This window comes from Bombina bombina, chromosome 7, assembly GCF_027579735.1.
Source record: "Bombina bombina isolate aBomBom1 chromosome 7, aBomBom1.pri, whole genome shotgun sequence".
NCBI classification, from domain to species: Eukaryota; Metazoa; Chordata; class Amphibia; order Anura; family Bombinatoridae; genus Bombina; species Bombina bombina.
The window spans coordinates 11,280,461-11,296,893 of NC_069505.1; the positions used below are offsets into that span (position 1 = coordinate 11,280,461).

The following is a 16,433-nucleotide window of genomic DNA, read 5'->3' on the forward strand; positions in this document are numbered from 1 at the left end:
AACATCCCCCAGAAAAGATCCCAAGCTTTGAGGGATTATCATAGACTTAAAAGCGATATTATTCTCCTCCAAGAGACTCATTTTAGGAAGGGCAGAGAACCCATACAGTCCCTTAGGAAATTTGGCCAGGTCTTCCTTTCATCACATACCACAAAACACAACGGAGTAGGAATTTTGATACGTAAACAGATTCCTTTCCATCTCACTAATATTTTTAAAGATACAGACGGAAGACTAGTGGTAATCACTGGTCGACTTTTCAACAAAGTCATAACCATTGCTAATGTATATGCCCCAAATTCTGGAGACGCCTCGTTCTTCCTCAGAACCTCTAACATAATTTCTGAAATGTCCAGGGGTTGCCTGATCATAGGAGGAGATCTCAATTTAGCTTTAAATCCAGATTTAGACTGCTCCTCTGGAACGTCATCCATATCCCAAAAGACGTTAAAACTAATCAAATCCCATATTTCAAAACTAAATGTCCATGATACCTGGAGAATTCACCACCCAAATGTCAAAGATTATACGTTTTTCTCCCACCCCCACCAAATATATTCCCGCATCGATTATTTCATGATTGACGTCACTAGTTTACCCTTAGTCCAATCCTCTAACATCTTCCCCATAACATGGTCAGATCATGCTATGATTAGTTGCTCTTTAAATTGGCCCACTTCACAGAAACCAGAACGCACCTGGAGATTGGATGAAACATTACTGACAGATCCAATTTCCAAACTACACATCCAAGAGAAAATCGAGTCCTATTTCCAGTTAAATGTTACACCAGATGTCACCCCCCACCAGATTTGGGAAGCACACAAGTGCGTTATTAGAGGGGAATTAATTGCACTCAAAGCGAAAATAACCAAACAAAACTCCCTGGCACTTAGTAATCTACTAGAAGAACTAGACAAACTCCAAGACACCCATAAAAGACACCCAAAGGCCCATTCCCTACTCGAACATATCACTCATAAGCAGAGGCAGCTGGCCCTTCTTTTAGGCTTAGAGGCCAAACGTAAAGCTCTATTCCTTAGAAGAAGATTTTACGAGGGAGGAAATAGACAGGGCAGGCTCCTTGCACGCTTATTGAGAAATAAGTCTTCTAAGGGATATATTATGAGTATAAAAGATAATAAAGGCAAAACATGGTTCACATCTTCCGACATAGCGGATAATTTCAAATCCTACTATGAGGACCTCTATAATTTAGACAAGAAACAAACCCCACCTTCACCCTCAGACATAACCGACTACCTTGCCTCACTACATCTCCCCTCCTTGACAGAAGACCAGAAATTAGATTTAGAATCCCCTTTCACCTTGAAGGAACTTCAAAAGGCTATCCTCTCTTTCCCGCCCGGTAAAGCTCCGGGCCCAGATGGCTTTGGCCACTCATACTATTCTAAATTTATAGACATTCTTGGCCCCCACCTCCTATCACATTTCTCTGACATTGATAATGATATCTCCTTTCACCCCCAATCCCTCCAAGCTCATATCTCAATAATACCGAAACCAAACAAGTCCCTAGATCTTATCCCTAACTATAGGCCAATCTCTCTGCTAAACGCGGATATAAAAATATTCGCTAAAATGTTGGCTATTAGACTAAACCAATATCTCCCTCAACTCATTCATCAGGACCAGGTTGGTTTCGTCCCACTTAGGGAGGCTAAGGACAACACAGTCCGAAATCTCCATCTACTTCTCCACTCCAAAAACCGGGGCCTTCCCGCAGTCTGGTTGTCAACAGACGCGGAGAAGGCCTTTGATCGAGTTAGATGGTCCTTCCTTAAGGCTACACTGAAATCCATGGGCCTAGGCGAGCTTATGCTCCATAGAATTTTTGCTTTATATAATAGCCCCAGTGCCCGAATCTCCCTGAATGGCATCCTATCCCGCCCCTTCCCAATAACTAACGGCACCAGGCAGGGGTGCCCCTTGTCCCCTTTACTATTTATATGTCTCTTGGAGACTTTCGCTGCCAGAGTCAGACAAAACCCAAACATTACAGGTATATTAGTTGGGGGAGAGACATATAAATTATCCCTCTTCGCAGACGACGTGTTGTTTTCCCTCACATCCCCGGATAAATCAATACCCATACTCCTAGATGAATTGACACTTTTTCACAAACTAACCAACTTTACCATCAATCAGTCTAAGTCTGAGTATCTAGGAATCTCGTTGCCAGACACTCTTGCCCAACAAATTGAACTCACCTGTCCCTTCCGACGGTGCAAAACCTCATTGAGATATTTAGGTATTAACCTTACTGAAGACTTAGACTCAACATACCGCTATAATTACGTCCCTCTTAAAATATCTCTAGAACGCGAACTTTCCTCATGGCATTCTAGACACCTGTCTTGGATGGGTAGAATCAACTCGATAAAAATGACAGCTTTTCCCAGGCTACTGTATGTATTGCAAGCTCTCCCTATCCCTCTTCCACCCCGATACCTCACAAATATCCAAAGACTATTCAGCTCCTTCATTTGGGGAGGTAGGCATTCTAGAATTAATAGTAAGATAATGACATCCCCCCGAATACATGGTGGTCTGGGGGTCCCCAATTTAGAATTGTACAGATCTGCCATTTATATCCAAAGGATCCTCGACTGGAGGATACATGGGTCTCAAAAGCGGTGGGTTCACCTGGAAGAATATTTGTATAAAGACCAAAATCTCAGCTCTGTTTGCTGGTCCCCCCGTTTTGAAAACACAATCCACAACATAGACAATCCAATAACTAGAGAGACCTTATTACAGTGGTGGAAAACAAATAAAACTAACCCTTACCTATCATCCAACCCCTCCCCACTCACATCCCTGACACATAATTCTGAATTCTCTCTGGCTGACCTGAGGACTGACCCCTCTAACCCTAACCAACACTCTGACATTGCGATACATCACCTTTCAGAGAACGAACACTTACTCCCACATACCACTCTTCAGGAGCGGAACTTCGCTTGGGCCTCCAACTGGTTTAACTATAGAAGACTTCACAATTATATTACAACTCATAAATCCAATAATAACATGCTTAGACCTATGACTAAACTAGAAACGTTGATTACATCTCCTACCCCTTTAAGGCATACCCTATCTAAAATTTATTCTATTTTAACTCAACCTCCTCCGGGGTACTTACCTGGAGCTATTGAATCATGGGAAAGGGAGTTAGGAGTCATTATTCTCCCCCAAGTAGCATCATCTATATTTATAAATACTATGTCATCCTCCTCATCGGCTGCCCTTCTAGAGATGAACTATAAAATCCTTCATAATTGGTATCTCACACCTAGACGTTTATACAAATTATACCCTACAACTGGGAATAAATGCTGGCGATGTGGACACGCGGGGAGTGGTATGGGCCACATGTGGTGGTGGTGCAACAGCATCACTTGGTTTTGGAGAACCCTTCTGGGTGAGATTGAAAAAAATTTCCAGTTCATACTCCCTTTCGATCCCCTAATATTTCTTCTAAACAAACACATCAAACTCCCCTCCAAATCCCATGTCATTTTACTTCGCATATTCTCAAATGGCGCTAAAGCACTTATTGCAAAGAACTGGAAATCCATAGACCCTCCCAATATCATAATGTGGAAAAATAAAGTTAGCGACCTTATAGAACTAGAAGAATATAAAGCTTTTAGATTGGACACTAGGGATCATTATATTATTGCACAAAATATGTGGACACAATATTTAGCCTCAGAAAACTCTCTTTAATCACTCATCCACTAATGAGTTCCCCTTACCCTCCCTTACTTTCCTGCATAGATAGAGAATTTTCATTAATTGACGGTACATCCTTTCAGATATTCTTATGTAATATTGATTTGAAACCCTGAAATGACACGGTAGACTATTGTTTTTCTTTTTGCATATGTTTTTTATTTTTCTCAATACTGTTGCCTTGAGAGACTGTTATTTTAATTTGACATTCTGATTGTTTTTCTTTGTCAATGACAATTGTATTTTGTATTCCTTAACGGATTTTGTATTTTTGAAATTATACCAATAAAAAACAACTTGGAATAAAAAAATTCTCAATGATGAATAATTCTTATTAGATAAAACAGCAAAAAAAAAAAAAAAAAACTTAGTGATAACCTAATTGAATAAACTTAGCCTGTAATCAATGGCAGAATTCATAGCTCACAGAGAGAATGAAAATAAAATATAAATTAATTGATTGCATCCAATTCATACATACAATGTTAAACAATAAAAAACACAATAGTACAACCTAAAAAATACGCTGATCAGGCGTTTACAAGTGTAATATCCGTTATAAACAAAGTCTCCCTACGCATATAGTTTTAAAAAAGGACATATAATAAAAAGCAATTGATGCAAAAGGAGATCCCAATAAGATCAGATGGAGATACACATCAGCAGGAAATTGGAATTGACCGGAGCTGTAACGAGATTGACAACCAAATCAACAAGCAGGAAGAAAACCACGAACAAAGGTGTTCACTTATCACTTACACCATAGTGGTTTCTCAGATGTCTCCGCCGGTTTCTCTTTGGCACTTGGAAGCTGATCGCCACAGTCTCCCCTTTCTTTTAGGGTCTCCGGCAACACTTGCAGCGAACCAATTTGAAGAAGCCACTCTCTGCTTACTCCTGTTGATTCTATACTGGAGTTCCAGTGATAAGTGATAAGTGAACACCTTTGTTTGTGGTTTTCTTCCTGCTTGTTGATTTGGTTGTCGATCTCGTTACAGCTCCGGTCAATTCCAATTTCCTGCTGATGTGTATCTCCATCTGATCTTATTGGGATCTCCTTTTGCATCAATTTGCAGCAATTGCTTTTTATTATATGTCCTTTTTTAAAACTATATGCGTAGGGAGACTTTGTTTATAACGGATATTATACTTGTAAACGCCTGATCAGCATATTTTTTAGGTTGTATTATTGTGTTTTTTATTGTTTAACATTGTATGTATGAATTGGATGCAATAAATTAATTTATATTTTATTTTCATTCTCTCTGTGAGCTATCAATTCTGCCATTGATTACAGGCTAAGTTTATTCAATTAGGTTATCACTAATTTTTGGGGGTTTTTTTTGCTGTTTTAGCTAATAAGAATTATTCATCATTGAGAATTTTTTATAAATATATATTTACTATTATCAATTCCTTTAGTGCCAATTTAGAATTTTTTTCATCAATTAGAATTTTCTCATCAATTTGAATATTATACATTTGCTACCAAATTTAGCTGCGGTTTGCAGCGCCAGGGGTTTTATCTGTGGTATCTTCTGATACTACTGTAGTGGTTTTACATCCAGACACAAGGCACATGTAACATATTGCACACCCTCTTGATCCATCTTTCAATACAATTTATAAAATAATCAACAGAAAAAATAAAAAATATTAGCAAAAGAGAACTATAAAAAAAAAGTTACTGTCCCTTTAAATATAAACAGTTTCACTATTTTTCTGCAAAGTGTCAGATTCTTTCCTTAAGTACAGCAGTTATAAAACTGACTTCATAAAAGAACCTCTGCACCACAGCAATCTGCTGAGGTGCTCCTACCGTGCAAAATGACACCGGATCCCCTGCTTTCTGTGAAGATCCGTTCAGTCACACTGTTCAATCCAAGCTCAGCAAATTCCGGACCGGACACAACGTATCTGTACTAGCGCATGAAATTACACTACATGCCGCTCTAGAACAGATAATCAAGTAGCCCAGCTAAATGTCGCACTAATCCTGTCAGGAAAACAGCGCTCTACTAAGTGGCGTGCAAATACAGGAAGTCCCGCCCATCGTGGGCGTACCCAAAGTCCAATGTCTCCCCTCTGGGGAAAAAAAACAAAGTGAAACAACTGGAGCCTTTACAAATAATAAAAAAACATATCTCCAGCCCCAGTGCCTGCTATATGTCACTGCCCCAAAAAAACTTTCACTTGAAAGTTGAAGAGAGTCCCCAACATAAAAAGGCTTTTGTCATTAACCCCTTATGTTCCATAGTGCTATTTTTGAATATATGTACTGAGTCTCCTTAGGTCCCAGAAAGGCAGCACTTACCTCAGCCACTGCCTGACAGGAAGGCAGGTCCCAAGCTTGAGATGTCCTCTCCCTCACATTGGCCTGAGAAGGAAACAAATGCTGAGTTAGTGGGAACCTCAGACTGAAGGATATAGGGCAGGACAAATATGGGAGGCGCAGTGAAAATTATGTCCCACAAGTTCCCATTGCTCTAAAGCCACCAAAGCTCTACTGTAGAGACTGAAATGGAACCAGGCTATACCCCAGGACAAAGTAGCACTCTCTGACACTACTTTAAAATAATAAACTCTTGATTAAAGAATCTAAAACTAACACCTCATTTTACCTCTTCCTATCACTAACGTAGGCAAAGAGAATGACTGGGGTGGGAGGGAAGGGAGGAGCTATTTAACAGCTCTGCTGTGGTGCTCTTTGCCTCCTCCTGCTGACCAGGAGGTGATATACCACAAGTAAGGATAATGATCCGTGGACTCATCGTGTCTTTAAAAAGAAATACGTTTTTGCCCCCCTCCTTTCTCCTACAGTCCAGCCCGGGATGATTTCCTGCGCAATGCCTGCAAATATGTTTATATCTACAAACTGCCCCTCTCGCAGCGCTTATCATTATAAGCCCAGCATTCTTTTGCCTCCCGCTTAACCCCCTTTGGCAGTAACCGTGTTCCCATATTGCATTCTATTGGGCCCTTGCCCCTCTGCCAGCTTTACCAGGCGAGACCATATATCTATAATTTTCACCCCAAAATCCTTCCTGCCCTTTCCCCCCATGGCCACACTGCCCCTCCTGAACTCCTCATCATAATCTTTCCAAGAGAAGACCATAAGTTGTAAAGCAACCTGCAATTAGGTGCAAATACCTCATCATACCCTTCATTTCATCTGGGTGTGCCTGTAGGAAACTCTCCGAATACACAGCAAACCCCTTAACCCAGTCTGCAAATGAACTTTTGTCCCTTCCCCCCTGGATTTAATGGCAACCACCTCTCTAGTAATATCAAAGAAACCTAAGTACTTCCCTTTTTTTTTTGCTTTTTGGACTAATTTTGATTTTAAATGTGAGGCAAGCGGGACTAATCTTACTCCGCTCATTTCATCCTCTACCTGGGTCCCCCCTCACTATCCTCTGAATCAGAGCCCTTATGCCCCTTTTTATGACCCTGCTTTGCATAGATTTTGCACGCCAATTTTTTAAATGTTCTTATTTGGGTCCCTTAACACATCAGAATCCCCATCAGTCAGAATTACTGCTAGAACTCTCCGAAGAGAGAATAACACTACTCTTCTTACCTTTCCTCTGTGTCTGTGAGACATTGGACTGCTGCGCCGTGATCTCTCTGTTCCTCTGCCTGGCGATGTTTCTGCTGACCCACAGCTGCAGATTCACTGTCTGTGGACAAAACATGTTATTTACGGCCCTTTGACTATATGCATTCCTATGTTCTTCCCTGTCAGTCTCCTGAACTGTCATGTATAGTAGCCCATCACTGGCCCTTACACATGCGCCTATCTCAGAATCATTATATGTATTCCCATGATGCTGCCCAACCCCTATGCCCCTATGCTCATGGTCGCTGTCTGCTATATACCTGTTATAATTTTGCTTAACACCATGGGGGTTGGCGTGACGGGTGTTATCCCCTACTACGTATATGTGCTCGTTTTGAGCAGGGGCCTCATATGTAAAGATCCTTCGTCCACTTCCCACCCCTCCAGTACTGTATTCGGCACTATTAATCCCCCCCGCCCATCCCCAACCGGATTAGAATCTACCCTCGCCACAATTCGTGCAATTGACATCGGCGTGCAGGAGGGGATTCGGTCGGCACCGGGAACGTCCTCTTCAAACAACAATGGAGGTGATACCGCCTGGAATCCTCCCCCGCCTGATCTACTGTAGCAGGGCTCACTATGGCCCAAGACTATACCCAGCTCGGCTGGAATGAAAGCCGATATTACGGGGCCACCTTGCGCCAGCGGAGTCCCTGGCGGTGACGCATCCTCTAACACTAGCGCCCTATGGACAGGGAGTGGTGCTGGAGATTGGGCAGAATTAGACCCAGAAGAGGCCGCATATGAAAGCGCAGAGCGGGCAGGGGAGGGGGATAATGGAAAGGGGAGAAGAGGAGCGACACTTACCTTGGTAGCATACTGCCTAAGACTCCCTACCTGGTTAGGAAGGACCGCTCCCTGAGTTTTCCTGTCTGCTAGTCCCCCAGTAGTCCTCTTCTTCTTCATTGCCCTCTTCTCCTCCTTCCCAGCAGCGACAGTCCAAGGATTCTCTCCATCTAGGAACTTCTTAGGAATTCTTCTGTTTCTAGAGGCCATCTTGAAGTTTTCGAATGGAACAGCTGAAAGTCCTGTAAGTAAAAAAGAAAAAAATATTTATGAGCATAACCGCAGTGCACACTTATATAGGCAGTTAATCCCTTTCCACCTGACCCAACCCCCTTTCCCCACCTGGCCAATCCCTGAGCTAGCCTATTCAGGGAATCTGATAGCTGCAGCTCACCTGAAACTGCCCCTCCCCTTTCCTTTCTCCTGACTATACCCATGTTGGGACAAAAGAGCTACAAAAAAAAACATAATTTATGCTTACCTGATAAATTCCTTTCTTCTGTTGTGTGATCAGTCCACGGGTCATCATTACTTCTGGGATATAACTCCTCCCCAACAGGAAATGCAAGAGGATTCACCCAGCAGAGCTGCATATAGCTCCTCCCCTCTACGTCAGTCCCAGTCATTCGACCAAGAATCAACGAGAAAGGAGTAACCAAGGGTGAAGTGGTGACTGGAGTATAATTTAAAAGATATTTACCTGCCTTAAAACAGGGCGGGCCGTGGACTGATCACACAACAGAAGAAAGGAATTTATCAGGTAAGCATAAATTATGTTTTCTTCTGTTATGTGTGATCAGTCCACGGGTCATCATTACTTCTGGGATACCAATACCAAAGCAAAAGTACACGGATGACGGGAGGGATAGGCAGGCTCATTATATAGAAGGAACCACTGCCTGAAGAACCTTTCTCCCAAAAATAGCCTCCGAAGAAGCAAAAGTGTCAAATTTGTAAAATTTGGAAAAAGTATGAAGCGAAGACCAAGTTGCAGCCTTGCAAATCTGTTCAACAGAGGCCTCATTCTTAAAGGCCCAAGTGGAAGCCACAGCTCTAGTGGAGTGAGCTGTAATTCTTTCAGGAGGCTGCTGACCAGCAGTCTCATAGGCTAAACGTATTATGCTACGAAGCCAAAAAGAGAGAGAGGTAGCAGAAGCTTTTTGACCTCTCCTCTGTCCAGAATAAACGACAAACAGGGAAGAAGTTTGGCGAAAATCTTTAGTTGCCTGCAAGTAGAACTTGAGGGCACGAACTACATCCAGATTGTGTAGAAGACGTTCCTTCTTTGAAGAAGGATTTGGACACAAGGATGGAACAACAATCTCTTGATTGATATTCCTGTTAGTGACCACCTTAGGTAAGAACCCAGGTTTAGTACGCAGAACTACCTTGTCTGAGTGAAAAATCAGATAAGGAGAATCACAATGTAAGGCTGATAACTCAGAGACTCTTCGAGCCGAGGAAATAGCCATTAAAAACAGAACTTTCCAAGATAACAATTTTATATCAATGGAATGAAGGGGTTCAAATGGAACACCCTGTAAAACGTTAAGAACTAAGTTTAAACTCCATGGCGGAGCAACAGCTTTAATCCTAGCTAAAGCCTGACAAAAAGCCTGGACGTCTGGATTTTCTGACAGACGCCTGTGTAACAAGATGGACAGAGCTGAAATCTGTCCCTTTAATGAACTAGCTGATAAACCCTTTTCTAATCCTTCTTGTAGAAAAGACAATATCCTAGAGATCCTAACCTTACTCCAGGAGTAATGTTTGGATTCGCACCAGTATAGGTATTTACGCCATATTTTATGGTAAATCTTTCTGGTAACAGGCTTCCTAGCCTGTATCAGGGTATCAATAACCGACTCAGAAAAACCACGTTTTGATAAAATCAAACGTTCAATTTCCAAGCAGTCAGCTTCAGAGAAGTTAGATTTTGATGTTTGAATGGACCCTGTATCAGAAGGTCCTGTCTTAGAGGTAGAGACCAAGGCGGACAGGATGACATGTCCACTAGATCTGCATACCAAGTCCTGCGTGGCCATGCAGGCGCTATTAGAATCACTGATGCTCTCTCCTGCTTGATTTTGGCAATCAATCGAGGAAGCAGCGGAAAGGGTGGAAACACATAAGCCATCCCGAAGTTCCAAGGTGCTGTCAAAGCATCTATCAGAACCGCTCCCGGATCCCTGGATCTGGACCCGTAGCGAGGAAGTTTGGCGTTCTGGCGAGACGCCATGAGATCTATCTCTGGTTTGCCCCAACGTCGAAGTATTTGGGCAAAGACCTCCGGATGAAGTTCCCACTCCCCCGGATGAAAAGTCTGGCGACTCAAGAAATCCGCCTCCCAGTTCTCCACTCCCGGGATGTGGATTGCTGACAGGTGGCAAGAGTGAGACTCTGCCCAGCGAATTATCTTTGATACTTCCACCATTGCTAGGGAGCTTCTTGTCCCTCCCTGATGGTTGATGTAAGCTACAGTCGTGATGTTGTCCGACTGAAACCTGATGAACCCCCGAGTTGTTAATTGGGGCCAAGCTAGAAGGGCATTGAGAACTGCCCTCAATTCCAGAATGTTTATTGGAAGGAGACTCTCCTCCTGATTCCATAGTCCCTGAGCCTTCAGAGAATTCCAGACAGCGCCCCAACCTAGTAGGCTGGCGTCTGTTGTTACAATTGTCCAGTCTGGCCTGCTGAATGGCATCCCCCTGGACAGGTGTGGCCGATGAAGCCACCATAGAAGAGAATTTCTGGTCTCTTGATTCAGATTCAGAGTAGGGGACAAATCTGAGTAATCCCCATTCCACTGACTTAGCATGCATAATTGCAGAGGTCTGAGGTGTAGGCGTGCAAAAGGTACTATGTCCATTGCCGCTACCATTAAGCCGATCACCTCCATGCATTGAGCTACTGACGGGTGTTGAATGGAATGAAGGACACGGCATGCATTTTGAAGCTTTGTTAACCTGTCCTCTGTCAGGTAAATCTTCATTTCTACAGAATCTATAAGAGTCCCCAAGAATGGAACTCTTGTGAGAGGAAAAAGAGAACTCTTCTTTTCGTTCACTTTCCATCCATGCGACCTTAGAAATGCCAGAACCAACTCTGTATGAGACTTGGCAGTTTGAAAGCTTGAAGCTTGTATTAGAATGTCGTCTAGGTATGGAGCTACCGAAATCCCTCGCGGTCTTAGTACCGCCAGAAGGGCACCCAGAACCTTTGTGAAGATTCTTGGAGCCGTAGCCAATCCGAATGGAAGAGCTACAAACTGGTAGTGCCTGTCTAAGAAGGCAAACCTTAGATACCGGTGATGATCTTTGTGGATCGGTATGTGAAGGTAAGCATCCTTTAAATCCACTGTGGTCATGTACTGACCCTCTTGGATCATGGGTAAGATTGTCCGAATAGTTTCCATTTTGAACGATGGAACTCTTAGGAATTTGTTTAGAATCTTTAAATCTAAGATTGGCCTGAAAATTCCCTCTTTTTTGGGAACTACAAACAGGTTTGAGTAGAACCCTTGTCCTTGTTCCGACCGCGGAACCGGATGGATCACTCCCATTATTAACAGATCTTGTACGCAGCGTAGAAACACTTCTTTCTTTATCTGGTTTGTTGACAACCTTGACAGATGAAATCTCCCTCTTGGGGGAGATAATTTGAAGTCTAGAAGGTATCCCTGAGATATGATCTCTAGTGCCCAGGGATCCTGAACATCTCTTGCCCAGGCCTGGGCGAAGAGAGAGAGTCTGCCCCCTACTAGATCCGGTCCCGGATCGGGGGCTCTCGGTTCATGCTGTCTTTGGGGCAGCAGCAGGTTTCCTGGCCTGCTTGCTCTTGTTCCAGGACTGGTTAGGCTTCCAGCCTTGCCTGTAACGAGCAACAGCTCCTTCCTGTTTTGGTGCAGTGGAGGTTGATGCTGCTCCTGTTTTAAAGTTCCGAAAGGGACGAAAATTAGACTGTCTAGCCTTAGCTTTGGCTTTGTCTTGAGGTAGGGCGTGGCCCTTACCTCCTGTAATGTCAGCGATAATCTCTTTCAAACCGGGCCCAAATAAAGACTGCCCCTTGAAAGGTATATTAAGTAATTTGGACTTAGAAGTAACATCAGCTGACCAGGATTTTAGCCACAGCGCCCTACGTGCCTGTATGGCGAATCCTGAGTTCTTAGCCGTAAGTTTGGTTAAATGTACTACGGCCTCCGAAATGAAGGAATTAGCTAGTTTAAGGACTCTAAGTCTGTCCGTAATGTCGTCTAGCGTAGATGAACTAAGGTTCTCTTCAAGTGACTCAATCCAAAATGCTGCCGCAGCCGTAATCGGCGCGATACATGCAAGGGGTTGTAATATAAAACCTTGTTGAACAAACATTTTCTTAAGGTAACCCTCTAATTTTTTATCCATTGGATCTGAGAAAGCACAGCTATCCTCCACCGGGATAGTGGTACGCTTAGCTAAAGTAGAAACTGCTCCCTCCACCTTGGGGACCGTTTGCCATAAGTCCCGAGTGGTGGCGTCTATTGGAAACATCTTTCTAAATATTGGAGGGGGTGAGAACGGCACACCGGGTCTATCCCATTCCTTAGTAACAATTTCAGTTAGTCTCTTAGGTATAGGAAAAACGTCAGTACTCGCCGGTACCGCAAAGTATTTATCCAACCTACACAGTTTCTCTGGTATTGCAACGGTGTTACAATCGTTGAGAGCTGCTAAGACCTCCCCTAGTAATACACGGAGGTTCTCCAATTTAAATTTAAAATTTGAAATATCTGAGTCCAATCTGTTTGGATCAGAACCGTCACCCACAGAATGAAGCTCTCCGTCCTCATGCTCTGCGAGCTGTGACGCAGTATCAGACATGGCCCTAGCATTGTCAGCGCACTCTGTTCTCACCCCAGAGTGATCACGCTTGCCTCTTAGTTCTGGTAATTTAGACAAAACTTCAGTCATAACAGTAGCCATATCTTGTAATGTTATCTGTAATGGCCGCCCAGATGTACTAGGCGCCAAAATATCACGCACCTCCCGGGCGGGAGATGCAGGTACTGCCGCGTGAGGCGAGTTAGTCGGCATAACTCTCCCCTCGCTGTTTGGTGAAATTTGTTCACATTGTACAGATTGACTTTTATTTAAAGTAGCATCAATACAGTTAGTACATAAATTTCTATTGGGCTCCACCTTGGCATTGGAACAAATGACACAGATATCTTCCTCTGAGTCAGACATGTTTAACACACTAGCAAAAAACTTACAACTTGGTTATAATCTTTTTTAGCAAAAAACGTACTGTGCCTCAAAGAGGTACTAACGATTAAATGACAGTTGAAATAGTGAACTGAAAAACAGTTATAACATCAAACTTTAAAACAACAAAACTTTTAGCAAAGGTTTGTTCCCATTAGTAAAATAACAATAATTAAATTTGACATAAAAAATACAAAGCAACGTTTTTATTCACAGTCACTATAAGAATTCTCACAGCTCTGCTGAGAGAATTTACCTCCCTTCAAAGAAGTTTGAAGACCCCTGAGATCTATCAGAGATGAACCGGATCATGCAGGAAAAATAAAAGTAACTGACTGGTATTTTTTGATGCGTAGCAAAGAGCGCCAAAAACGGCCCCTCCCTCTCCCACACAGCAGTGAAGAGAAACGAAACTGTCACAATTAAAGCAAAAAAACTGCCAAGTGGAAAATAATGCCCAAATATTTATTCACACAGTACCTCAGCAATGTAAACGATTCTACATTCCAGCAAAAACGTTTAACATGATAAATAGTTATTAAAAAGGATTAGTGACCTTTAACAGAGTAGTTCCGGTGAAATACCATCCCCAGAATACTGAAGTGTATACATACATGTCATTTTAACGGTATGGCAGGATTTTCTCATCAATTCCATTCAGAAAATAAAAACTGCTACATACCTCAATGCAGATTCATCTGCCCGCTGTCCCCTGATCTGAAGCCTTTACCTCCCTCAGATGGCCGAGAACAGCAATATGATCTTAACTACTCCGGTTAAAATCATAGTAAAAAACTCTGACAGATTCTTCCTCAAACTCTGCCAGAGAAGTAATAACACGCTCCGGTGCTATTTTAAAATAACAAACTTTTGATTGAAGTCATAAAAACTAAGTATAATCACCATAGTCCTCTCACACATCCTATCTAGTCGTTGGGTGCAAGAGAATGACTGGGACTGACGTAGAGGGGAGGAGCTATATGCAGCTCTGCTGGGTGAATCCTCTTGCATTTCCTGTTGGGGAGGAGTTATATCCCAGAAGTAATGATGACCCGTGGACTGATCACACAACAGAAGAAAACACCCTTATTCTTCCCAGTAAGTAAAGTAAATATCCCTTAAGTTGTTCCCTTCCCAATTGGTCTGTACACATTACTTCTATACTGAGTGAGGGATTGCGCTTACAGAGGTCACCTGATTTAGCGCCTTGGTCCTATAGTCATGTCATCTGATATGTTATACCTTTCTACACAAACTGATGTGCCTGACATCCAGGGGCTGATACAAGGGGTGTTGCACCCCAACCTTTATTAGCGCACCCATTGTGTTCTGTTAAATGTGAAACCAAACCTGCACAATCCCCACCCCTCATGGTTTACAAATCAAATAGCTGGTAAAGTAAACGTGTGTGTCCCTTTCATCCTTAGGGCCAGACCGAGCAGATACGGCACCAGTGAATTCATACTATGTCTTTTGTCTCTTGTAGATATACCGGTCCTCGTGAAAGCTCCAATATGGCTCTTATCACAGTTAAAATGTTATCCGGATACACCCCAGTAGAGAGCTCCATCAAATCGGTAAATAAGATACACTGGTGTGTAAAGAGGATGTAATGTTTAGCTTTTTTATAACACAAACAACTAGATAAAAACAGGATTGTCTGCTTCAAAATGTGTAAATACAAGTCAAGTCATATGTCTACTGACATGTTAAGTCAAATAGAAATGCATCAAATAACCTCAACCCTAAACCCACATGTGATAGAAACCTAAGTGCAGCATGGGAAAAAAATGTTATATCTTTTAAACCATACACATACTATTTATATCATTATAATACTATATATTTGTGAGGAAAACACAAGAAAGTTTGTAATCTCTCATTTGTTCATTTATTTGTTACTAATATTTATTTATTATTTTATTTTAAAGCAGAAATTCTCCCTTTTTTGTCTAATTTATAAGTAATTATTGCTGTACAACAAAAACAAACTTATCCAACAAGCAGATACAGAATGTCTGTAGCGTAATTAGCTGTAGGTTCTCGTCTCCCAGGCACATACATATAGTTTTTGAGTAGCCGTATCGGCAATAGACCCAATTTACTAATCAGCCCCATGCTGAGGTAAAATATCTCCCTTTTTTACATAGAGATGTTTATGTGATATACAGGGAGTGCAGAATTATTAGGCAAGTTGTATTTTTGAGGATTAATTTTATTATTGAACAACAACCATGTTCTCAATGAACCCAAAAAACTCATTAATATCAAAGCTGAAGTAGTTTTTAGTTTGTTTTTAGTTTTAGCTATTTTAGGGGGATATCTGTGTGTGCAGGTGACTATTACTGTGCATAATTATTAGGCAACTTAACAAAAAACGAATATATACCCATTTCAATTATTTATTTTTACCAGTGAAACCAATATAACATCTCAACATTCACAAATATACATTTCTGACATTCAAAAACAAAACAAAAACAAATCAGTGACCAATATAGCCACCTTTCTTTGCAAGGACACTCAAAAGCCTGCCATCCATGGATTCTGTCAGTGTGTTGATCTGTTCATCATCAACATTGCGTGCAGCAGCAACCACAGCCTCCCAGACACTGTTCAGAGAGGTGTACTGTTTTCCCTCCTTGTAAATCTCACATTTGATGATGGACCACAGGTTCTCAATGGGGTTCAGATCAGGTGAACAAGGAGGCCATGTCATTAGATTTTATTTTTTTATACCCTTTCTTGCCAGCCACGCTGTGGAGTACTTGGACGCGTGTGATGGAGCATTGTCCTGCATGAAAATCATGTTTTTCTTGAAGGATGCAGACTTCTTCCTGTACCACTGCTTGAAGAAGGTGTCTTCCAGAAACTGGCAGTAGGACTGGGAGTTGAGCTTGACTCCATCCTCAACCCGAAAAGGCCCCACAAGCTCATTTTTGATGATACCAGCCCAAACCAGTACTCCACCTCCACCTTGCTGGCGTCTGAGTCGGACTGGAGCTCTCTGCCCTTTACCAATCCAG

The 16,433-nt window shown here is 42.2% G+C and overlaps 1 protein-coding gene across 1 annotated transcript in view; it reads left to right on the top strand.

Annotated features, from left to right (window-relative positions):
- LOC128635707 (alpha-2-macroglobulin) overlaps window positions 1-16,433 on the top strand; it is an 806,957-nt gene that overhangs the window by 697,900 nt on the left and 92,624 nt on the right. The window contains exon 29 of the mRNA XM_053688833.1: window positions 14,894-14,984. Coding sequence (XP_053544808.1) covers window positions 14,894-14,984 — 91 coding nt within the window. The remainder of the gene's footprint in view (window positions 1-14,893; window positions 14,985-16,433) is intronic.